Raw genomic sequence first — 25210 nt, 5'->3', positions numbered from 1 at the left:
AAATACTTGAATCCAGATGCCCCAGTTCTGTGAGGATTAATCCTTACTGCAGGTCATACATTCCAACCACACTTAGTATGACCAGTGTCACCAATGCACAGGAAATTCAGCTTGGGTTGCAAATCCTTCCAGAATTTAGAGTAAAATACTCTGTACCTGGCACCCTACATCAACAATTCTCACTTTGGAAATAGACAACCTGTTTCTAAGGGTTTGTGAACAGTAACTGAGAAAAGAGCTTGCACATGCAAATCCACATATGAATAATGTTCCATCATTTTTATATCCCATAGGCAAGAACATGTGTTCATAAAGGTGGACTCAGCATTCCTGAACTGACAGCGTCAATTTATTCTAAGCATACGATCCTAAAAGATAGCCTTAAAGAATGAACACAGCTGCGAGTAGAATCTCACAGCAGGGATCTGTTGTTTTATCTGTTGTATTGGATACACCTCTTTTCAAAAGCAGAATTATCATTATTGGGTAGCATGCAGAAATTTACAGTTACTTTTTGGCAGCAAAAGCTAGTTAGTAGAATTAAAACAGTCAACTCACCTGGGAAGATAAATTGTTGTCTATGCTGAATATAGTAGGCAGCTTTTGTTTGGTTAAAAAAAAAAAAAAAAAGGACAGCAAAAAAAAATTAACAAGAAAAAAAAAACAAAACAACAAACAAGTTAGAGGATCATCAGCAAGTGCCACATATGCATTCAATGAATTAGTCCCAACTTACTGCTGGGAAACAGATTAGTTGATTATCAGTCTGCTTTAGGGGTGAATTTCAGCACATGCATTTTTGGATGACAGATGACACCTGTCACATGAAAGCTATGTTACCAATAAGCAAGCAGTCTGGTGGGAAAACAACCCATTCAGATGTCAAGTGGAAGAAGCAAACTTAGAGGACCCAGGGATGCCAACAGGCAGGCCTAGGGACAAGCTGCTCCTTCAATCCTCCCTCGCATTGCCAGCTTTTCCAAGATGCATGCAGCAGGGAGGCTGAAGCTCAAGAGCTATTTGCAAGATTTTTTTTTTTTTAATTTCACTTAATTTGAATTATTTGTCCTAATACAAAGTAATTGCAGTAGAATCCTTACACTAAACTGGCACTGCTTCTGCTCCTTTTAAGTAGGCTAAAACAGCAACTTTCACAGGTGAGAAGTCTGATGCAAAATACAGCAGTATTTAAGGCCAGATGCAGCACCTGTTTAGCAGCATGTGACTTCATTTCCAGATACAAGGAATTAAGTTTATTCTACTATGCAAGTCTTGCCTCTGTCAGCTTTGTTAAAGGCAGCATATTTGGGTCCTTAATCTGTGAAGTATGTAAATTCTTCACCATACACATCTGCCAACAATTTAAAAGCAAGCGTTGATTGTTGGTTATCTTCTGGAAGGGACCAATGAAACTAATTCATCCTAGTTTTCATTTTAACATTTTGTTCTAGCAGTGAACTTATGATTTAAAGCCACTGGTGATCAAAAACAGCAGGCTGCATGCCTTTTACAATACAGTAAGAAAAAGGAGGAAAAGAGTACCACTTTCTTTTAGTACTCGTCAAAAAAGAAAAACAAAAGAGAAAGTAGAAAGATCATATCATGTAAGAAAGGTACCAGAACTCCTCAGTAATTTGTTTCCTGCAAAATATCTTGTTGCCATGACTTAAAGCCTCGTAAGAACAGACCATTTCCTTTTATCAGATGACAGGAAAAACTTCCAAACCTTGAGTAAGACACAACTATCTATTCAGAAACCTGAATCTACTTATGAAGTCTTGGTTAGCCTCAGCTTGCACAGAGGCCTTTCTAATCTTGGCAGAGTTCTCCAGAAAAAGATGGGTTTACCTGGGAAGTTAAATCGTCCATCCCTCTGGCCCATAGGAGACAGGTTTGGGGGAGGCGTCGCACTGGGAGGGTTGGAAGACTGGAAAGGTGCTGGAGAAGATGGCGTGGAAGAGGTTGTAGACGAGGGATTACTGCTGGAGTCCAGATGATTTATTGCTGGTGGGTGCTCCTGGAAAGCAAGAAAAGTCACTAAGGAGTAAACAATAACAGTAGAGAGTTTCCCTCAGTGTTTAATGAAGCAAGAAAGGAAAGCTGTCCCTAGCCTCAAACACAACAAAGTTTCTCTGAGTGAGGAAGGGGCTCAAGATGTGCACAGCCAATGTTTAACAACGAGGAAAAGTCATTCTGAAGACTGTTTGCAAAGAGAAAGCTGAAGTGCCATTCTTGTTCCAGCCAGTAAGGCACTGCTGTGACCTCTCCTTATTGTAGTTCCTCATTGACTCTGAGGCAGAAGACTCATGTCAGTCACCACGTACCTTTTTAGTGAGTGCTTTGGGAAGAGTTCCAAACTGTGGTTCTGTTGGTCTGTCTACTGGATTGTTGATATCAGAAGGGACAGACTCTGTTCTCCTTATTTTGGTAGCTGAAAAACAGGTTGGAGCTGAAAGGAAAAAAACCTCTAATCAGACTTACTATTCTTGTGATACCATCAGCTACATTGATGTGCTAGGAATTTGTAGTAAACTCACTGGGAAGGAATGGTATTCTACAAGCAGGTGCCTCTTTAGTACACTTGTTGTGACATTTTAATCTGAAAGAGAAACGTTAAATGTTAAATAGCACTTGTTCTTTCCCAAAAAGAGGAAGCCTACCCTTTATTTATTTATGCTGTTATTTACGCTAATCTTAAGGAGAGTTCTGGAAAGCTGTGAGCCCCAGAGCAGTTCCATATGTTCATAAGAAGAATCCTGTTATATGTATCATTAGGCTAATGAAAGTCAGATAGATATCCTAGCATCTGATTTATTTCTAATAGAGTTATCTTCACTTACGACTGTCCTGAGAGAGGGAACTGCGAAAAGTTCAGCACTCTGGACTGAAAATCCAGAGAGAATCAAAACCAAATCCTTGTTGTTATACAGGCACCCAACTTCCACTACAAGATTTGCCTATGATCAAGTAGGAATCCTACAGCAGGGAACTGTATTTGGTTCATCCACATGTCAGGCTCCCAGCCTAACTGTTGTCATGCCAAAGCAACTCACTGCCAGTTTGACTGAAAAAAGCAACACCACTGTTAACAGTGCATCACATCTTGAGATGCTTGCTGCCGACAACCCTGAATGAACAAAACCTAAAGATCTTCCGTAACAGATCATCTCTGTGTGCTCACCTGCAGTACTTACACTTCACCCCAAACATCATACTTTTCTGGCAGACTTGGCAAATCTGAGATAACCAAGACTTTGTAGAGAACCTAATCAGAGGAAAGATGGGAAAAAATATGTTAACTGGTATCTAAAGAAAACTACATTTGTAGCTACAGGACCCCATTTATAGCGTGTGCAGTGATGGCGGTAGGAGTATTAACCCTTTTAGTAAAAGAGCTGATAGGTTTGTTTGGCATTAGTACTAGCTGTCCAAGTTTTGGTTTGGATTTGGGACGAGGCCATGCAGGAAACTACCAAGGAAGAAAAAGGAAATGCTCTTTCCACGAAGGAAGGAAGGAGCAGCTTCTCTTTCATTTTTAGCAGCAGTAGTGTTTTAGAAGCAGCACTGTTGCGCATTTCTCTTCCTTAGTCCTTTCACCCAGGACACTAGTCATTGAAGAATCACATGTCAGTTTGCTTTGTAAAAAGGATTTCAGGAGCTGAACACAGAGATATTAAAAACAGAGGGAGCTGAAATACAGAGTCAAGGCCGAAATCGACAAATCAGGCATCCAACCCAACTTCAAGCCCATCTAATAGTCTTTACTACTACAAACACACTAAATACGATGCTGTACTGGTCTGACCTCTCCGTTTATTTCCTTTGTGGTTCCCAGAGTATGTGTTGCTTACCTGTGTGTTACAGCTAAGCCAAAATCTCTTCGTACCATTTGAGGAGATCCTTGGGAGAGTTCTGATGGAGAACAGAGGGATCTTTTAGGGAAGCATTACTCACAAGCACGCTTACCAGTTTAGACGTAAACACTGTCACAGATAAAAATTAGTAGCCATGACTGCTCGAGGAGCACAGCTGAGATCAGTTTGCCTTGTGCAGTAAAATGACAAGATAGTAGTGGGTTTCATACAGAGACAACATAAACTAAGATTTGGTGTTAGAATCATCATTCTTCCTTCCTTATGTTGTTATAAATTGTTATATATTATCTTTAGGGATTGAATAAGTCCCAGGCCATTCTCAAGACCAAGTGGAAAGTCGCACAATAGCTTATTCCCAATTGGTTTCCCACCAAAACCATCACCCAGTTTTCATGCAGAGTCAGTAGATTTCAGTGCATTCTTTTGCTGAAAATTATTATCACCGTTTTATAGACAGAACCAGTGCAGCCCAGAAGAATAAAAAAATTTAGCTGGCATCACTTAGCTAGCCAATAAATGCAGAAAAGGAGAGCTACACTCTCCCAGTCCAGTGCTCCAGTGGTTATACAAAAAGCTTCCTAAAAGCTCTCAAATATTAAGGCTGCCATATTTCCTGAATTAAATCTGTAGCCATTTTGCAAATGGAGAGAAAACTCAATCTGTAGGCATTGACACAGCTTCCGGACGGGACACTGTCAATGCTTATAAAAGCCACTTTCTCTCTTTGACCCTAGGTGGCACCAAATTCTTTTTTTTTTTTTTAATCATTATTCCAGTGAGCTTTTCAAGGCATCTGTGGTCTTCAGCATCTCACGAATAGGCTGGACTGAATAGCTGTTTTTCCAAATACTGCTGAGCAAAGTGTGGAGATCCAAACCACAGCTGTCTGCATTAACACTAATTATAATTTTTAAAATAGACTATCTGCATATAAGCACCAAAAATCTTAATTTGTTTGAACTTTTTCTTATGCCTTAGTTTATTAAATAAATTCCATCACTCTCCACAGAGAAATGCTCAGATTTCTGCTTACATTTTCATTTTACAATTTTCTCTCTTTATAATTTTTCATTTTTGAAAGTAATTCCTGGGATTTGTTCTAAAGGCCACTAGAGAAATGTATGGTCCTTGTGTACTTCATACTTCACAGAATGGTGAGGTGCTTTCCTAGGGCTTCTGAAGTTACAGGTTCTGTGTCTAAGAGGTGGCTGCACGTAGTCACGTTCAGGAGCGTTAAAGCACCAAATGTGTCAATGTATAAAAGCACAAGTCCTTGTCCTGTAAACCCTTAAATGTGTGAATAGATTCATCAGCATCAGAGGAAGTATTCTAGAGTTAGGAATGTGCTGAACCATTTCTCAAAAGGTCACACGTGACTGTCTAGTTTCATTACAGAGATACTAGGCAGTAAGTATCTGAAGACAAATGGTTAGACCTGAAGCTACTTCTACTACCAAGGGACACCAATACCAGCTCTCAGAAGTCACAGACAAGCAATTACACACAACCCTTTGCTTTAGCCCTTAAACATCAGTATTCCTTTTTCCTGCTTTTGTTGTCCAAAGGAATACCAGGTACAAAGACCCTGTAAGCATCCTGCAATTCTTCAGCTGGCTGGGCTCCTGCTAAAGGCAACAGGAGCTCTGGAAGGCAAGGCCTTGTTGAGGGCCTCCACAGGCTGGACAGAGGGGATCGTACTGCAGGCTGCTGACATTGACAGGTTCTTCTCTCCGAGTCAAGGAAACAAAGACAACCCTGTAAAAATCTCTTACCGAACCTAGAGAACAAACAAACAAACAAAAAAGCCTGTATCAGTCTAAAATAAAGATTTAGCCTAAGACTTTCTGTCTTCCTATGGAGGCACATAGAAGTCACATGGCAGTCACATAGATTTTTTTAAAGCTCACACTAGCAGCTAAAATACATCTTAAGATAAAATGTTAAAGGATACCAGCCACATGAATGAGGAACATTTAAGGTCAAAAGAGAATTATAGGATATGGAATTGACTATTAGATATTTGAGGAAATACTGGTTGGGGCCCTTTCATATCAGCAGTCATCCCAACCTCCCAGGAAGGTGCAATTTCAAATACAGTAGACTATTAGCAAGCCGGTTTTGTGGTTATCTTAGCATATCCCACTGATATTGATTGTAAGACTGCAGTGAAACCACAACCAGGCAACTGGCCACCAGCTCTTTTACACAGCATCAGAACTGGAGCACTGAATGCCTGCTGGTATGAATACAGCCCAGTGCCCATGGGGAAGGAAGCATCACACTTACTTTATTGGAGGAACATCATCTATCCTGTTTCCCAACTGTGATTCATGGGACTTGCTCCTTGTGAGGGTTGGAAAATTAGGTAGCAGCTGAAAAACTTTCCGGCAAGGGGGAGGAGGAGTCCGTGGTGGCTTCAACTTGTGCCGTCTCTTGGCTTGAGGAGTGGTCGGGGGAGTGATGGTGATGCTATGAGGAGTCCTTGGTGTTAACCTTCCACTGTGTGCAGGGAAGGCAAAAGGGTCCAGGAGGTTATCTGCATAGATAGAAGGTCCGTGACTTGAGGCAGGAGAATCTGAAGATGGGATTGTAGATACCGACACCGACCGCGCCTGCTGGCTATTGCCCTTGGGAAGGTTCAGTGCAGTGTGAGTCCATGCGGGTGCAGAGGAGCAGGGGGACTCAGTCGTGTTTGTAGAGCTGTTCTCTCGGCGTGCTTCAGAAAGATTTATCAGCACGTCATCTTTTAACTCCCCACCTGTTCAGCAACCATAGCAATGTTAGGTTTAAAAAGAAAACAAAACAAAGAAGTTGGCATGCAATACTGCATGATGCAGCTTTAGGCTATGAGGTGTTTTCTTCCCCTTCTTTGCATCTAGCCAAGTAATTGCTTCTCCTCTCCTAAGATCCATCTATGGCATCAGCTAAAGTTAACCTTTAAAACAAGGACTACATTAACTACCCTTCTTTCATATCTGTAGCTATGTATCTCAAATTCTAAACTGAGATGCATTTTAGAAGATCTTATGTTCTAAGATGGGTTGAGCTTTAACAGATTGGATACTACTGAAGAACATGTGATATACACACCTGCAAGAAAGAGGCATCCGCATCCCGCTGCAAGCCTGTATTCTGCACCAACCTGTTTATACAAATCTATTCATCCAATCTGCTTTCTGATTTGGCTAAGACAGAAAACCATTTTCTATTAGCCAACAGAACTGCTAAGTACCACTTAAACTGGGAAAAGCTAGACTAGAAATAGAAAAGTTAGACTGGAAATAGAAGGTATTTAGATGTTCCTGATACTCACTTGGCCATCTCTCTCTCACACTTGCAACTGTTGGCAGAACTCACCTGGCAGCTGGAGACCTGGGGCACTGCTGTTCAATTACAGGCAGCATCAGCACAGAACTGCTGTTTGTCCCGATTACATTAGCTAGAGGTTTACCAGGGACAGACAACCAGACATGAAGGAAACATCACAACCTGCTGGATCACTGGCAGACCTAGCACTGCCTTCTGTAGTGCTTATCACTGTAGTTCAGAATGGTCCAGTACAGCCTGCAGACCAATTCTGGGTATACATGGCAAAAACAAGTACGGAGGCCTGCAGGCAGCAAAGCAGGAAGCCACAGATTACTGGGATAATTTCAGAGGCATAACTGATCAGGATAACTCTCTGGCTTAATTTTATGTTCTTAATGACTTAAATCAAGGCAAAAAGTCAAAACTTCAAGAAGCCTTGGTGTCCTGTTTACCACTCAATGTCTGAAAAAAAAAAAAAAGACCATCTACCTAGGATATAAAAAAAAATGAACACCTCTCAAAGCACAGAACTTTTTTTTTTGTAAATGAAAAAATGAAAAGAGAGGAACATTAATACAAGTGTACTTGAATTTGGGCTAGATGCCATGCCTTCTGAACAATGGCTGATTCTGCTACATATGGATGGGAAATATTTGACAATGCAGGACAAGAAAGATTAGAAAAAAGGAAACATGAAACTGAGCTGTTTGTTGGCTTTTCCATTAACTAATCTTTATGATTTGCAAATGGTATGAACTGACATAATACCAACAGGAAACAGCACCTTTCAGTGACAGATTGGTAACTGCTACAAAGAAAGACCTCATGCACAGGAATGCCAGTATGCTGTCTCATCAAACAGAATTTACAGTGCTTTGAAAGCAGCCCTGGGAAGGTGGCAGGGGAAGATGGTGAAACAGCACTCTGGGAATCCTGAGGTTGTTCTTAAATAATTTAGTCAGATCCACTGGATGCATGCATTCCTAATTAAACAAACAGTATCCTTCTTTCCATAATTTCAGCGTAAATCAAGGTTCTTTCTAGCTCTTACATCTGCTACTGGAATTTGGCTAGTGATTCTATCAATTTCCAGTCAGAAAAATAGCAGGAAGGAAGCAGCTTTAAAGAGAAGCAAGTCCATTGGCAGACTGCAAGCTATGCAGTGATAAAGGGTTGTCGGAGCAATGTTCTGCTTTTCCAAAGAATTAAGAATTACGAAAATACTCCGGTTTCTGAGCTACATCATATGAAACAGAATTACCTTCTCTCTGAGCTGGCAATATCTGGGGAGAGGATTACCTACAAGTAATCTGGTTACACTCGTTAGGTCCCGGATACTGAATGATGCAGGATTCACTGGAGCATCAGACCCAACTCTGAACACAAAGGGAATGATCGTATAGTCTGCTGAGTTGGGGAGGGTATTTCTACATACATTTATTTCCAGAGCTGAAAATGTTGTCAAAAACCAAATCTCATTCATAGCTCTAGATACATTTGATCACTCTAATTTCATGCAGATCCAAGAGCCATAACCTGACATCAGTTACAGCATATAACCAAAGACCCAAAGGCTTCTGTAGATTGTCTCAAATGAAAGGAAGAAGGATGCGATCTGGGTTGCTGAGAAACTAATTCCACAGAACAAAAAGCAGTCTTATACCTGATTCAGTCACCTTCCTTAAGCAGCTCAGTGCCCCATTGAGTCTGGAGCACTCCTCATCTCTGGCACCACATCTCTTCATTGTTTCTTTCACCTTTGACTCATTCATTTCGAGTAAGGCATCTAAGGTTAGCTCCTCTGGTATTCTCTGCAGAAGAAAAAAAGTCAATATATTTTTTTTATATACCTATAATAAGACTGTCATTTGTGCTTCTGTTGTAAAGTATTGCCACTGTCTCACTGCCTGGTCTGTAAATCATGATGTACTCATTTGGTAGTGCATCTCTCTTAGGGATCAGTGGGTCAGTAGTGATCACACAGCAGCAAGTGCTCAGAATCTGCTCTCCATTCTCTCTACATGAGAGATCGGGTTTGAGTGTGCTCTGTACCACTAAGATGTCATTGTCCTTTTGCAGTATTTAAAGCAGGATTAGAGCTGACTGAAATATTCTTCTCTCCTCCCTTCAGTACTTTTGAAAAGTTACTAATAAAGTTTATCTTTCTCATTAAAACAAAGCAAGCCAAAAATCTGAAAAAAGGGCAAATATTTGGCTTTTCACTGGGGAAATGAAAAGTTAGAACAGTGTGAAAAATGGCTTCTTTGATCAACAGAATGCTTTGACAAAGAGGTATTGACCTCCTTAAGCAATTTTTCCTTCATTTGAGGAAAAAATTATCAAAAATCATCAAAAATGATCAAAATTATCAAAAATTATCAAAAAGATAAGCAGGCAGACACAAAAGATAAAGGATACTGGAAAGCCTGAAATGATCTGATGTTCTCTGACAAAGTTAAGCTGTATTGCCTCTCCCTCATTCAAATGTTTCCAGCGTAAGTCTGTAGCAATTGTGGTTAATAAACAAAACCAGGATACTTAGTGCAGATACCCAGGAATTTCCCTCAAAGTTTTGCCTAAACAAACCTCACTGCTGCCTGTTTTCACAATGAGATCACAAATTTCACAATATTTGGCCTCCTGCCTGAAGTTTCAGCTGCTGGAACCACGCTACGTAACAAGGTTTCAACCTTTATTTAAATGGAAAACTGAGTGCATCTGTTTGAAAACAAAAAGCTTGAAATCTTGTAGACATTTAACACCAACCCTTCAAATCCTAAAAGGCTACAAGTCAAATTTGAGCACATTAAAACATTGATGAATGCTGTTTTAAGACCACCCCTCTCGCAATCCAGACTGGGGACAGAAGTTAGCCTGGGTCCTAAAATTAAGAGATGAATCAAAACTGCAGCATTGCTTTGACACAGGTAGCTGGTCTCAAACGTTCTGAAATGCTCAAGTAGTGGTACCGCGAGCACTCGGCTCATCACACTTCCAAAGTGATTAGAGATAAAGTTAACCTGCCCTAATTTAGGCATTTCAATGCTAAACATCTTAAGTTTGAACTAATCTCCCTAAAAACCACAACTCAAATATTCCAGCACGAAGCCAGCCCAGCTTTGTTCACAAAATGCCCCAGCCAAACTGGACTAATTACAGCTTTAAACCAAGTCTGTCTGACAGCTAGCTGTTTCCCATCACCCTCTGGATTCCACTCCTCTGCACGCAGAGAGCAGCTCACAGAAGCATCTTTGTTCAGCGCTATCACAAGGCCGGCTGCGATGCAGGATGTCGGCCTCGCAGCGACAGGCAGGCAGCCATGGCACAAGCTCGATGCATCCCCACAGCATGGGAGCGCGGCACGTGGAGGGACAGAGTTGGGCAGTGATGTCCTGGCAGTGCCAGTGCCTGTATCCCCACAAACACCCCCAGCAGGGCAGAAAGCTTTCACCACCACTATGGGTGCCCCTACTTTCTGAAGCAAATATGCTAACGCTTCCATTAAAGCGTAAGGGAAAGCCAATGCCTCTTGCAAAAAACACTCATCCCACTTCAGGCTTTTACACAGTCACAGAACAAGCTGGATTACAGCGATGTCATTCTTGAATTATCTCAAAACATTTCCTCACTACCACCACTCCCTGAGCAGAGATTACACAGCTGCTGCTTTAAGTAACGGCATCACGCAGCTCTCAGTGTAAGCTACTGAGTCACGTTACCCAGTACCACCCCACTTCTCTATCCTTTACATGACACAAAAGTAACCAGTAACTTATCAGAGCTATTCTTAAGTCAATCAGTAAAGTGAAAGAGACTAAGATTTCCTCAGAAAGTTGAACATGTCCATCACAGACAACCCCTGGCCCAGGCTTCGAGCAGCAGCATGAGCAGATGAAATGTGGGGCCAGCCGGGACGGGGCGCGATGGATGGAGCAGGTGGGGATTGGATTCCCTCTGCTCCTGCTCTGTGGAGGCCCCAGAATGGAGAAGCACTGCTGATCTGCAGCAGAACGTTCGGGTTAATGATTGGGACAGGGGGTATCAAGGCTTGGCAGCTAATGACATTTGGACTGGCAGAAGTTTCAGTGAGCCACAGTGCTTTGTAACAGCAGGTGTGGCATCACATACTGAAAACAGTTCTCCTTGTTCAGTTTAGAGACCGCAGTAAAGTCAGTAAGGCAAATCCCAATAAAATATAAATTTTAAATATGTAGAGGCTAGAAGAAGAAGGAAGTCAGGTTGTTCTGCAAGCCTACCTCCCCCCAGGTACCCAGGATGCAGTCAGGCTCTATCTATTCTCCTTTGACAAGGGGGGCAGAGTACAGCAGTTACCTAGGGCATGTGCCACAGCACCTCTGACAAGAGGCTCGTACCCGTACAGTTAGTCCTCAGTGCAGTAAGAAATGGTCTATTAGGACTTCATAATAAAAAAAAAAAAAAAAAAAGAGCATATACTGAATGTGTGATTCGAGTTGTATCAGTGAGGAGGAATTGACTATTTTTACTTACCCCAAATTAGCTCTCCTGGTTGTGCTAGTATAGACAAAGGGCTTCACTGGGGAATTCCAATTCCCTACTGCAGGAGGCATGAGGAATGGCATCTGGGCTCAGCTCTGGCTCCTATGAGCACACGCTCACTGCTCCCGAGGGACAGTCCACAAACACAACATCATTCATGTCCATCAGTACACATGGGTGGGGATGGTGGGGAGGGGTTGCCGCAATGGTCACTGAGCAGTCTCATTCCCGCAGGAGCATAATCACCATTTACTGGCACAGAGAACCAAGCCGACATCTTTGTCCCGCTGCAGCTCCATGGTTAAACCACAGGATTGCCTGTCCTTGCAAGGCTGGCACTGTTGGTTGCTTTTCTTTTTCAAAGATCAAACTGCTGCAACGAGGAATCCCTAGCTTTCACTTCATTTTTCAAACCTTCCTAGTTTTAGAGAAAAACCTCAACACCAATTTAAAAAAAATGACAAAGCACTCCAAGCTACTATCTTTTTACAAGTGTCAGGGCATCTCTTCCTTTGCGGTACACAGTTGCTGCGGAGGACTTGAACTCGGTCACCCCAAGGCTGACCAGTTTCACTTCTGCCAGCAGCTCTGTGCTCCGTGCCTCAATGTGTGCAACACGAGGCACAGCCCAGCAGCACACGGCAGCCCAGGCTTGCTGCTGGCTTCGCTCTGCATCCTAAGAGCGCTTTCACCCAGGCACACCCCAGCAGTGCAGCCTGCTGTGAGCTTGTCTCCTTCCTGGGCCCACACGTGAAGTCCAATCTACTCTTTTGCTCACTAGTTTAATTTTAGAAAGACAGAACAGCAAGTTGTAGGAAAGTATAAGTACAGAAAAGGAGATTATATTTAAACAGTCCCAACGACCTTGAGTTGGGAGAGCTCAGACTTTCTGAACCTGCTGCCACACGACAAAAGAAATAAGCCTTTGAAGAGGGGGAGGGAGGGGAAGTAAGAGGCTTTCTTTAAAGAACCACTCGTGCTGCACATATACAGTGGCTTAATATAAAGCTGGCCAACCTGAGCCCCTAAGATCAGCCTTATATAATTTACCTGTGTTAGCCTCTCAGCTAGTGTGACAGTGATACGGGTCACCAGTTCAAGATGGATCTTAGAACGGGCCCCGCTGATGCTGATGCTCTGGCTCAGCTGTTGAGCTGGGCAGAACCGGGCTCCAGCCACCACTGGTGCAAGTGCAATTCTGGGCACTTGAGAAGCAGCTGCTCCCATTCTTCAGCACTGAGAGTGAGCAGTATGGGTTCAACAGACCCTTCTTCACGGGTGCTGTGGCTTTAAAATAAATGCAGCTTATAGGCTTGCATTAGGACCAAGCTGGGTACCTGGGCACACCTTTCCTTGACTACAGAATGACACAGCATGCTGCAAGATATTCACATACAACTCTAACAGTAAGGCCAAATTTATTGAAGGAAAAAAAAATACATCAGGAGATAGAAACTGCTGCTTTCAATCTTTCAGCACCTAGAGCAGCACCAGCAAAACTTAAAGCCTTACTCGCACACACTGTGCCGCAGAAATGATGTTAAAAAAAGCCCAAACCAGGAAGAGAACTTCTCTACAAAGCCCTCCTGCTTATCAGACATGCAGACTGTGCACTTCGTAGCATCCATTTTTAAAGGGGAGAAAAGCAAACCAGAGCATCCAAAGGTTACTCTGAATTAGCCTGGGTGAAGAGTTCATGATAGCGTAATGTCTTTAATCTTGTCTGGTGTCCAACTTAAATCCTTGAAACATGGCAAAAATGCTGATATCTAACACAGTGGATGAGGTATTTTTGGTAAAGATTCTTTAGTGCAGATAAGCCTACAGAGCTAATGCTGCTAGTACTTGGACAAATCAGCCTGACCTGCCCCTCAACCTAGTAGACATGGCTCTTCCTGTAAAGCCAGACAGTTGACAAGGCCCCAGGTGCCCCCTCTTAAATCAACACATTCTCTCACCAGCCATCCTCCATAAAGCAGCAGATGTTAGAAGAGAAAGCTCATTACATAAGGTGCTTAAATTCCCACTGATAGCTCTAAGCAAAGCACGTCAGGATGCTCTTAAGAACATTTTGTGCCTGATGGTTTTTCCTTTGCTCTGGTTTACCGGTGTCCAGTGAAGAAGTTACTGAAAAATTGTTCTGTTCTTAGATTTCTGTGGATTTTATGGGCATTCTGGAATGCCTCCCACAATGAATTTCTAACTTGCATTAAGTTGTATGTACAGGCTATGGTTTTGCTTAACATCTTCACCGTTTCAGCTCTCACACAACCAGTGGGCAGAGAGGAGCTGACAGTCTCAGGGCAGTCCCACTCTACTCTTTGTGGACAGGAGCTGCAGCTTTTCTGTAGGAAGGTGGGTGTACAGCTGCAGCATCGCACTGCAGTCTGGAGGGATGCATGAGCCTCTCTGACCCCATGCTCTAAGCGACTCAGTGCTGTGAGGACACCCAGCTCCCACGGCAGGGCCAGTGAGCCCTGACAGTAGCAGGGAATGGCTGCTAACACTGGGGAGTGGCCCTCAGCTGGCACATGGTGATGAAGTACAGGTGCATGAAGCCTGCAGGACAGAGTTCATTTGCATGCACACAATTAGCAGATTCAGGATCTCGGCTATCTAGCCATCCAGTCAGAGCCGTGGAAATCCCAGATTGATATCCTTACAGGAGATGAGAGGACACACTTGTGGAAACCTGACAGGGTTAGGCAGATCCGCCTCTGGTATTCCCCCAACCAAAGTAAAGATGGACACACAAATGCCTCACCTTTCCTGAAACAACTGATCGGCATGATCCGCTGCAACCTAGAGCCCAGGCCAACCCAGCAAAACCATGGGCCATGATCTAACAGCATCAACGCTGTACCAGGGCCCCAACCTGTACAGCCTCTCACAGGGACAGCAGGAGGCTCTTAAACTAACTCCTGCTCAAGGCACAAACCTTCCCTGCTCTGCTTCTTTGCGCCAAGTGCTGCCCCTGGCTTGCTCAGGAACCACTCTTAACTACATACAAAAAAATAGGTCTTTTGCACAAATGGTAAACGTGGAGGAGAAGTTTCACCCACAAACAGGAGTTATTAAGAAAAATCCATACTCTGTGAGTCACAAACATTCCTGAGTGGAACGGCTGTAAGCCAGACCTACAAGGGTGCATTTTTCATCCTCTCCCCCCTGGCCCCGCTGGTGGCAGAGCTCTGCATACAGCCACAGTCACGAGGGCAGGATTTGCCCCTCCCTGTGCAGGACAGTTATCTGTACTAAAAACAGCTTTCCAGACTTGATTGACTGGAACCCCTGCTACGTGGTGAGCAGGGCTGGTTCAGACATGCTTCGGGAGATAAGGAGATGACTATGTTTCTAAATTGCTTTTTAAGATGATGACAAGTTATATGTGGAATAGAATATTGAAGTTTCTGGGAAGAACAAGAGCAAAGGCAGATAATTTTTTCTATGCTAAAGAAAATAAGTGAATAGAGATTTTTTAATCACTTTTATTTGGAAGACGTGCTCCAAGCCCAGAACCCAGTAAATAGCTCTGCAAGAGACTCCTTCATTCAGCCGGGGAGCGAGGTTCACATCCTGTTCTTCCCACTCTCTTCAATTCCCAACTCCAGCTCTCAAGGGGAGCGTGACAATCCAGAACAGCATATTTTCCTAGGTACATTTACAGAACAACTTTCACCCACTGGAGACAACTACATAACTTAAATGCATCTTTCCATAGGTTTCCTTGACCCACATTTTTTCATTCTCAGTTTAGTTCTCTCCTTTTCCCAGTTTCAGTCCACCATCTTTAGCTATTTATGCACCATTTTTGGTAGTAACCTACACACATGCAGTGCTAATCCACCCCCAGAACTCCTAGACAAAAACAAGGCATTTCCTAGAAAAATGCTGTATTTAAAAATTAAAAAAGATGATATTAGGCGAGCTCCAAAGCAAAACCTGCTCTACAGTAGCCACTGTTTCCTACGATACAAATCTGTCTGGCAACTGATTAGAGGCACAGCAACAAAGAAACAGAAATAGCATGAGTTAGGGTGGGGGGTTCCTTTTTTCCTTACCCCTTCAAATCGTGTATTCACAGACAGCAAACAGGATCACAAAGTCAACACTTGTATTCACCACCTACCTCCAAGTTTTCTAGGTCCACACAGAACAGCCCTTTCACTCTGCGCAGCATGACTGGCTGACTGTTATCCATGTTCACAGGAGCCTGAGCTGTCACCCAATGCCATAAACAGTGCATTGTTATTACTATAATCTCTTCCAGAACTAAAGGATTTTACAAGCAGTCATTATTCTTGTTTTAAATACAGGTTTTCAAAGAAAGAAAGGAGCCCAACAACAAGACAGCAATTATAACAGCAAGAGCTTTCAAGCTTCACAATGTCTAGAGCAAGTCACTGAGCAAAAATAGGCTTCAGTCTGGACTAGAGGAGTCAGCAGATATTCTAATTTAGAGCCGCTGCTCTATTTCTGACGGGAGAGCCAGGGAGCTTCTGTGCTTCCCTGCATGGCAGCTTTATTTGGGAGAGAGCTCGGGGCGGGGGGAAGGGGAAGGAGGAGGAGGTGGGAGAGGGTGAAAAAGAGCATTGTTTCTCTAACTGTTGAGCTAAAAACTGCTTGCAATTAGGCTGTTTTTCAAAGGTGTTATGTCAGAGATTAGCACAATCTTGCAGTGCTCCCTCCAGCAACACTAGAAGTGCAAAGGAAACCAGAACCATTTAAAACAAACAAACAAAAAAAAACCAACAAAACAACCAACCCGTGAACTCAGGCCGTTCTCCTAAAACAAGCAGTGTGCCACAGGCAAGCCCTTCACCTGTGCACGCCTGCATTGTACCTCCAGACCACAGAGGTGGCCATAGCAGGGCCCTGTTGCAGCTGGAGGCCTCTGAGGATCACAGAGGGGAAAGTTCTCCAACTCTACAGGTAGTTGGTGACTTTTCCAGTGAGTTTCAGAGCCTAGAGGTCTCAGAAAAGAGAGAGCTATGTGCCTAACATGAAAAGGTTATTACAACATACGTGAGGTTTTCTTTGTCCCTGTACTGTTGACGCCCAGTATAAATATTTCAGTTTTACAGGCAAGCTATCAGACTCTTAGAGATGTTAAGTGATTCCCCAGGGTAAACATGTACACCAGGAGCAGAACCAGGTATGGGACCCAAGAACATCCCCACTTTCATTGTCTGACCTACTCACTTATCTCCTTAAATGCTCCCTGATCACTGCTCCCCAGTCACGTCACAGACTGTGCGTGACACCAAGGGCAGCCATTTTCTATGTCATAACAGCAAACCTACTGAAGCGCCTTCTGTCAGTGACTGCCATTTTCAAATCACTCAGCTGAGATGTTGTTCACATGCCGTATGAGATCTAAGCAACAGCAGGAGCGATCCCATGATACCTCTAACACTTCTGAAAGACAGCCCATGATGGACAGACAATTCTACTCAAAAATCACTTCAAAGACTAAATGTATTGCAGTTCTTCTGCCCAGCTCATCTAAACACTGCAGGAGCTCTCTGCAGCTGCATGAAGTAGATGCAGAACTTTTAAAAAATAGCCACAGATTTGGAATCATGGAGCGATTTCAATAAATGTACACCTCGTATTTCTGACCCAGGGAACACAAGAAAAAACAGTTCATACCTTGGTCACTGACTGGGAGAAGGTAATAAGAGAGCACAAATCAAAAGAATGAACCGTTGGAAAATGATCTCTTCCTGACTTGGATCAAAACCAAATTTGCTCACCTTCTTTAGTGACTACACGTACAGATGGACAGTCTCCCTGAATTATCAGGATGTGGCAGATCTGAATTATCCACCTCCCTTCCCCCTGCTCCACTCCTCCCATTCATCCCTTCCCCCACTTTTGCAGGCACCACAAAGGATTTCAAAAAGAGCTACAAAGACATTCTTTTAGGCTCGAGCAATTCCAGTAACCCTAGAAACCAACAATAGTTGGGAGCCTGGCAGTTTGGCCACGGCAACAAGCTGCTTTTCTGTTCTCTCACTGTCTCTGCTGCACCTTCAGCTGTGCTATCCAAACCCTCACTGGGCAGCAGGACAATATCCATTTTAAAGCATCACGTTTAAAATAAACAGTAGTAAACAGAAGGTCCGACTCAGTCTCCAACTCATCCTATTTCACCAGAACCTGTTCAGTCGCAACAGGACCGATCTGGAATAACTTTCATAGAAATCTGCTCCATTTTCCACTTAGTCTTTTTACAGGCAGATTCCTGATGAAGTTAAAGAAATCATGGCTTGTGTAAGGATCAAAGGAAATTGAATGCAAACACTGACGTGGCCTGCAGAGCCAAAAAAATGTGAAAAAGAATGGAAAAAGCCTTTTCTGCTTTGTTTAGCTGCCAGAAGAATGAGCTCTACTTATGCTACCATTAATGTTATGCAGAACAGAAATGTCCCCAGTACAGAACAGCATGGATAAGTCATGCACAGGCCAAACCCAATGAAACAATCTGAACCCTGAGATTCTACTTATCACCTAAACACAGGCAGGATTTCAGACTCTTAAAAAAAATGCATCCAGACAGGAGCTGGAGGCGTTGGCTTGTCTGGTCATTGCTGATTCCAGCAAGAGTATCAGATTGTTCTGTGCAATAAAAAGGTCTCCAGTGATTTGCATGTTAAGAATTAAAGAATCTGTAAAGATCAGAAAAAGCCACGGTCTGTGAGCATGAACAGCTGATGCTGGCCACCACACAGAACACCACAGGAGTTCTTAATTTCATTCTTTTACACTGATGCAATGCTCTTTGGTATCAGTTTGAACCAGACTTCACTCACAGGAGGAGGCTTTCATGTGAAATAAAATAATAATTATTATTTGTTTGTAAGTAAAGACTCCCACTCCGTCAAAATCCAGACCACAGCTTCATATGTGCCCAGAAAACTAACTCAAACCCAGCAGGCAGCTGGAAAGTCAGATGTGAGGGGGCAGGAAGGTTCTGTGCTGGTGGTTGCCTTCTCCTTACCTGTACAACTTCTTTCCTCACATTGACAATGTCTAACCAGTCATTGAATCTCGGGTAGCTGTTGAGCTCTGCTGTCCTGTCATTCAGGGGCACACTCAGCTTGCACTGCCGTTGTCGGTGGATGTAGTCGATCAGTTTCACCTGTTAGAATCCAGAAAGCAAACCATTAAGTTCCTTGGGGTAAGCTGTCATCCTCACGGGCAATGCTGGCATAGTACCAAGGAAAGGAGATGCTGGGTTGTGAGTGGGGCTCTTCCATGATATAACAATGACTTCTTTCTGTTACCTAAGAGAATTGCAGGGTGGGAGTATCCATCAACAAACACTAGCAAGCTTAATAATATTGTTACAACTTGCATCAGTAGGACCCCATAGGGCCCACTCCTGCAGGAATGGACATCTCTAAATCCCTATCAACAGAAGTTCTGGGCAGTGGCTGGGCATCATGACAAAACATGAAAGGGCGTCCCAGCCATTTGAAACAGTTCATTATATTCAGTTTAAAGGCACTGCACAGATAGATGCAACCTTGTTCTGGATGCTGTAGGCATTGCTAGTGAAATGTGCCGGATTACCTGTCCTCTGACCTATTGCTCCCATATGTTTGTTACACTATCTTTCATCTGGCCTTCATTTGGACTAGGAAGTCAGTGAGGCAGGAATAACCAGTGTACCCAGAGATTCTGAAGCCCGTTATCCAATGGGTATTTCTACTACAAAATCAGCATTAAATACAGTTAGTCTTAAAAAAATGAAAATTTAGATTTATTCCAAAACTTTGATTGCCCATCTCATGCTTAATGCACTACACAGAAACTGGCATGTCAGGCACAGAATATTAAAAGGACAAGGAATATAATTTGTACTTTATGTTTGCTTATCAAGAACAAAATACTCCCAAAAGATTTCTCACTATGTCACACATTCCCATGGGGCAGACTTAAGCTTCAAAACCTTCCTAAAAAACCAATGCCTCAAAGCAAGTTAGCTGATCCATGATTTATAAACCAAAACATGTCCTTAGTCAACAAATTTTAGCATTTGGGTCAAGATTAGACTATAAATGAAAAAACAAACATGAATTCTTTGTCCACTGACATCTCTCTCCTCTCGAGCTTCTGCTTAAAATATTTCTAGTCTCTCTATCTGAAGACGCTCTATGTTACTTGTATGTTACACACGGGAAAGACAATTAGACCATTTCCTCCCTTCCTAGATAAAGGATACGTAAGAAATTAGAGGGAAAATGGATGTTGCATTTGATCTCAACTAAGTGACCGCCATATAGGGTATAGTGCTTTTGGCATGCTCATCAGTTTGGGAGAATTACTATCTCATAATAATTATCCTAGAAAAAAACATAAATTCTTCCTTGGCAGTACTGGGAGCACAGGAGTAGATGCAATTGGATGCACGCTGTGATGACGGGCACGTGAGATGTGGGAGCACTGATCATCCAGCTGAAACCAGAGGAACCTTTAACTCTTAACTTCTTAACATGGCTTTGGAGCAGAACACCTAACAGAAATTACCTTGGAAATCCCACTCAATTTTTCTCAATCTCAGTACTTATTTTTGTAGAAAGGGGAGGATAACACTTCCTTTTTTCCATCCTTTGCTTTCTGCAGTGAGTCCCAGTGCTGCAGAGCAGCTCAGGGCAGGCTCTGCAGGCAGCTGTGCTGCTCTGAGCTGATGATGGGTTCAGAGGAGGGCTGGGTACCACGGTACTGTCCCCACTCCAGCTGGGGACAAGTGAGTTTACTCCTTCAGTGTAGTACCATGTGCTAGTGTGACTGCAACTTCTGAACACTTCTGCAACTCGGTGTGCTTGTACCCATTCTCAAAGAGTGGCTGTCAGCTGTGCGCTCCTACACAGTTGCACCTTCATCCGTACGCAGCCCTAAATTAAGATGTCTCTGCAATATGCATGTTCTGTTCCTCCAGAGTGAGCCTAGTGCACACAGGGGCACACAAGATATCTTGGCTGGCTAACTTAGTTGTGACCTTCTGCTTTCTCACTGTCATGTATTTTCACCTATCCAGCAAGGTCCCCCATTTGCAGCCAGGTCCATAATGATCCTGGAGATGCTGTTCAGAGTATTTTCATGCTAGCTGCTTAGTTTTTTTTCTCCTACTCAGTGTACTTTTCCCCACCTCGTGCCTTGGCTTTGTGTCATATACAGTCTAACACGCTCCGGCCAGCTGGCCTGCATTAGACATGGTCTGACTTTGAAAATCTTCCTAGTAATTAAAATAAGTCTGTGCATATCTGGAGTGGAGGTAATTCCCACGTCAGGGGAAGGAGCTGGAAATATTACATTCAAAGCGATTTTTCCACAATTTAGATTGAATATTGTCACGGATCCTAACTAGGATTTTTGCTCGTCTGCCCTAAAACTCCTTTGTTAACAAGACCGACTCACATTCTCACCATTCGGGTTTAATTCCACTCAGGATGCTTGGTTCTGCTCTTACTACCTCCAAACATAGCATGTTTGCATCCTAACTTATTTCCCCAGAGGACATTAGGGCAAAAGAGATTAGAAAAAAGGGAATTAGCTGTGGGTAAGGGTAGGAACAGAACAACCAAAGCCCTGTCAGAACTAGAAGTCTGGGTAACAAAGCACCCAGTAGGAATGGAGGCAATAGGAATGAAGAACTGGTTTGAAAAGAGAGAGAAGGGAAGGTCTGTTAATGAGGGTCAGAAAGAAGAACTTGCAGGAAGTTTGAGGACCACTCAATAGCCCCCACTATGCCAAAAGTCATCCTACATAAATAAAAAATAGCATAGCTTCCAGGCTGTGCAATTGACATGTCATGGAGAGCAGAGGGATGACAGAAATCACCCAAGCATTCTCTTTTCTGGAGGCCATTCCAAGTAAGGTTCAATGACTGTGTGCACTTTGATACACAAACGGCAACCACAAAACCCAGCCAAAGGCAAACCAGTCAGCCGTGCCCCAGTGAGCCGCAGTATGCAGAATTCCCAGGGTGCTGCTTTATGTTACTGCTTCTTCCCCCAGGTCACCTCACCCCTTTGCCACTCCTGGGTATTCCTCAAGGTTGCTGAGCACCTAGGGAAAGGTTGGTGAAGTGATTTTAAAACTGGTACAGCCAGCCATGACATGCCAACCAGTAAAAGTAGCAGCTTGGCTCCTCTGTCTGTAATGTTATTTTAGTGTAGCACCTCTCTTCAGGCAAGATCTCTTTTCCTGGAAGAAGGATGAGATATCAGCATAGTCTCTAAAGCCTGAGTGCCACGTTTAGTTGGATGTAGCACTAACGATATGCAAATCCCTTCAAAGTAGCACATGACCCAGTATAAAGCAGGGAACTGCAAGCACTGACTGTGGTAAGAAGGGGAGGGGGAATCTGTTCCAAAAACCACAGTGGAGGGCAGGATGAACTTAACATCTGTTTAGGAAAAAAAAACCACAAAAGTTAAGTGAAAGAAATTTTCCAAATATATATATATATGGCCCCACATTAACTTATTACAGTCTGCAAATATCATGAGAACCGCGTCCTGCTTTAAATAAGGATATTCCTGAAGCACAGTCACTTTTCTCACATCCCCCGCAAAAGCTTTTCTCACCGATGTCAGTGCAACACCAGAAGCATCACATCAAAAATGGGACCTCGACTCCAGGGAGCTGGGCCCCCTCCCAGCTCCGCCACCGCTACCTGCTGGGTGACTGCGAGCCAATTACCTCATCCCCTCTTCTTCCTGCACGCGGCTCTGCCTGCAGAAACTCCCTGCAGCAGGCACCATCTTCAGTTATTTTCATACTGCTTAAAGAGCGTGGAGTCAAATATTTTCATCTGAGAAGGTTCACCCAGAGCATAACCTCCTAAAAGGACACCACAGGAAGGTACTCTGTGTAGCACAGAATTCAGCGTCCAAACTTTCCTTCTTCACTGGATATACCAGAAATGTCATCCTCTAAAACAGAGAATTAGTCTGACAGCATGGATCCAAGTATCTCAGATTGCCAAGTCTGGTTTTCCCATGATAACTCCTTCGCATTGACTGATTTCCCCTCTTCCTATAAATAGTATATTTGCATTCTTTTCCCACCCTACATGCACCACGCTTCTCCCCTAGGATGGATTTCATTTTGTTATTTCCTGCCCAGACTTTTAACTAAAGTACAGTTAGGCTTTAATAGCTGAGCTGTTGCAAAACCCTTTTCTGAGAATATAATAAAACTTCTGGGTTCAGTGACGCACGTAAGAAACCCACAAACAACATGCAGGTCTCCAACCACAAACTAGACGGAGAGATAAAGCCAATAGTAAGCTATTCACTGCTTGCTTGCCAAACAGCACAGCCTACTCATCACAAATGGCAAACCCCACGACAGAAGCAGTGATACTCCAACTGCCTTAAACCCACAGAGTTGGGAAGGAACAAGAACAGAGACAGGATATGGAGCAGCTGGAGCGAATTGCTGCGTACAGGGCGTGCTCCATTAGAGCCCTCCTCCTCCCTCTCTAGTGGAGCTGATGGCGAGAACATCCAGTTCTCTTTCTCCTTAAGAATTACACATGAAAAATTAGGTTTCATGCACTTGGGAGTCAACTGTCTCTTAGAGCTTAACTTGTCAGCTGAGTTTTGTTCATATTTAGAAAATGGTAACTTATTTCAGAAGTCACTAAAAGGCAAGTGCGTTAAGCCTGTTGCAACCCTTGTACACACAAAAAAAGAGAAAATCAGTCTGGAATCAGTCAGCAGTTGATGCAAATAGCTTATTCTTGTGGTTTTAATGCTCACATCTTTGAATGTCCTACATATGCAGCAAGAATCAGTATTTTCAATTTAAAAAAGAAAACTGATGCCTAGAATGGAAATTATACATTAAAGAACCCGGGGACTGTCAAAGGTACTCTGAAAGGTACTATAGCAAAGTAGCAGCCAAGATTGCTTCAGAATATCAGCAGTTTGAGACTGTTGAGAAAATGTTTTTGTATTTTCACAAAACCTATCACAGTTCTCCTCACTGATGCCTTCAGCTTCTCTAGATGACTTGAAATGTATACAACGTTTAGAAGATAGGTTTTTGCAACATCCAAAATAGACAGCTGACACTATTAATCAACAAATGAAGCACATGTTAAGCAGCAGCTCATGCTTCTCCTGTCCTCAGAAATGGAATCTCACGGAGTCTGGCAGCACTTGGAAAGACAATTAATGTGAGCTTCTACCAATACTTCCTCTTACTGCCTTGGAATGTAACGAGCCAGTGGCTGAAGTTTTCAAAGGATCCGATCAGTGGATGACCGAGCTCTTACATGCAGCTAAGAGAAATGCAAATCACCTATATTCCATCAGATGGGAATGAATCAGGAAGGAACTCCTCTGGTGACCTCCTGCCGAGAACAGGACCCAGAGGGCAAGGTGCACTCGCTGAAGCATCAGACAGCAGCTCCTGCTGCAGCAGGACCCTGCGCTCGTGTCCCCTGCAGTACGGGAGGGGCAGCGTTTCCACCTTTGGAACCAAAACTTCTGATCTTGGAGCTTATCTTCACTTGGACACTGGAGGACCTAAGATGAGTCATCTGAAGGCATCCAGTGAAAAGTGGATTCGCTTCACACCTTTAGCTGACTCTTATCTGTTTTCCCCAGTGCCAGTATCTAGACAAACCCTAATTCAGACCCAAAAAAACTGGAGCAACCTGACCGCTGAAGAGAACAAAAAAAGTCAGAATGTGACTTGCCAAATTTGTCTCTGAAGTCATGCTCAGAAACCATGTGAGAAACCGATAAAGATCTCAACAATCATTCAGAGACCAGCAGCCTGTGAGTGTACTTCAGGAGACTTTTTTCAAAGTCATCTGAACTGAAGAAAGGTGCCACTGAGTTGATCCATGGAAATTTAAGAACTAGTATTTCATTTTTATAGAGCAAGGTAGGCAGAAATATTATACAGGAAAACATTATACAGAAATAGCTGTGAGGTCTATCCCACAGACTGCACATGGAGCAAGGAGCAGAAGGATGGAGGCTCACAGAACACAGCTCCTGATCTCAGCTCTACGAGGATCTGCAAACACAATGCAAGTCCCCCCACAAGCACTCCTGAGGCCACTGTGCAGTCAGCCATCCTAAACTGTCTGGTTCAAAGCAATGGTTTGCAGAACTCTTCAACTAACAACAAACCAGCTGTCTTTGCAACTCCTACACATCAGCCAACCTACCACCGAGCTGTTCCTTAGCTCAACTTGCCTGAAGCAGCTGACTCATCTGAATGCCTCCTGGCTATCTGAATTGTTATCATCTGATCATGATATCACCAAGCATCATCTGAAGACTCTGAAATTCTCCTTTCCCCTCTGTGTTCAGAGGAGTAATTTGTTGTGAGCATAAGGACAAAGATACCTTATGGCAATGTGGACTGCTCTCTCTCTAGTATAAAGAGAACTGAGCCATGCTCACTCTTGATTGGCTTAACCACATCTGCCTGATTAAGTGGAGGCAGCAGATCTGTAGTCTTTTAACATGACA

General features: G+C 43.3%; 1 protein-coding gene across 9 annotated transcripts in view; it reads right to left on the bottom strand.

The window, feature by feature from the left end:
- KSR1 (kinase suppressor of ras 1) overlaps positions 1-25210 on the bottom strand; it is a 58708-nt gene that overhangs the window by 12425 nt on the left and 21073 nt on the right. For 6 of the 9 annotated variants that reach the window (XR_002443928.1, XR_002443927.1, XM_021415334.1 and 3 more), the window contains exons 2-11: positions 18706-18846; positions 8848-8995; positions 6162-6633; positions 5648-5652; positions 3852-3912; positions 3182-3265; positions 2538-2599; positions 2325-2449; positions 1849-2017; positions 559-600 (exon numbers count right to left, since the gene is read on the bottom strand). Coding sequence is in view for 7 of the 9 variants with exons in the window: in XM_021415334.1 (XP_021271009.1) it covers positions 559-600; positions 1849-2017; positions 2325-2449; positions 2538-2599; positions 3182-3265; positions 3852-3912; positions 5648-5652; positions 6162-6633; positions 8848-8995; positions 18706-18846 (1309 nt within the window). In the remaining 2 variants the exon portion in view is untranslated. Of the gene's footprint in view, positions 1-558; positions 601-1848; positions 2018-2324; positions 2450-2537; positions 2600-3181; positions 3266-3851; positions 3913-5647; positions 5653-6161; positions 6634-8847; positions 8996-15831; positions 15921-18705; positions 18847-18923; positions 18943-25210 lie in introns of those variants that run through there. The other 3 variants (XM_021415333.1, XM_021415335.1, XM_021415329.1) reach the window with 3 other exon arrangements.

This window comes from Numida meleagris, chromosome 18 (assembly GCF_002078875.1).
Source record: "Numida meleagris isolate 19003 breed g44 Domestic line chromosome 18, NumMel1.0, whole genome shotgun sequence".
In the NCBI taxonomy this organism is placed as follows: domain Eukaryota; kingdom Metazoa; phylum Chordata; class Aves; order Galliformes; family Numididae; genus Numida; species Numida meleagris.
Note: the sequence above shows the minus strand (reverse complement) of the source record. Positions and strands in the feature narration are given on the sequence as shown.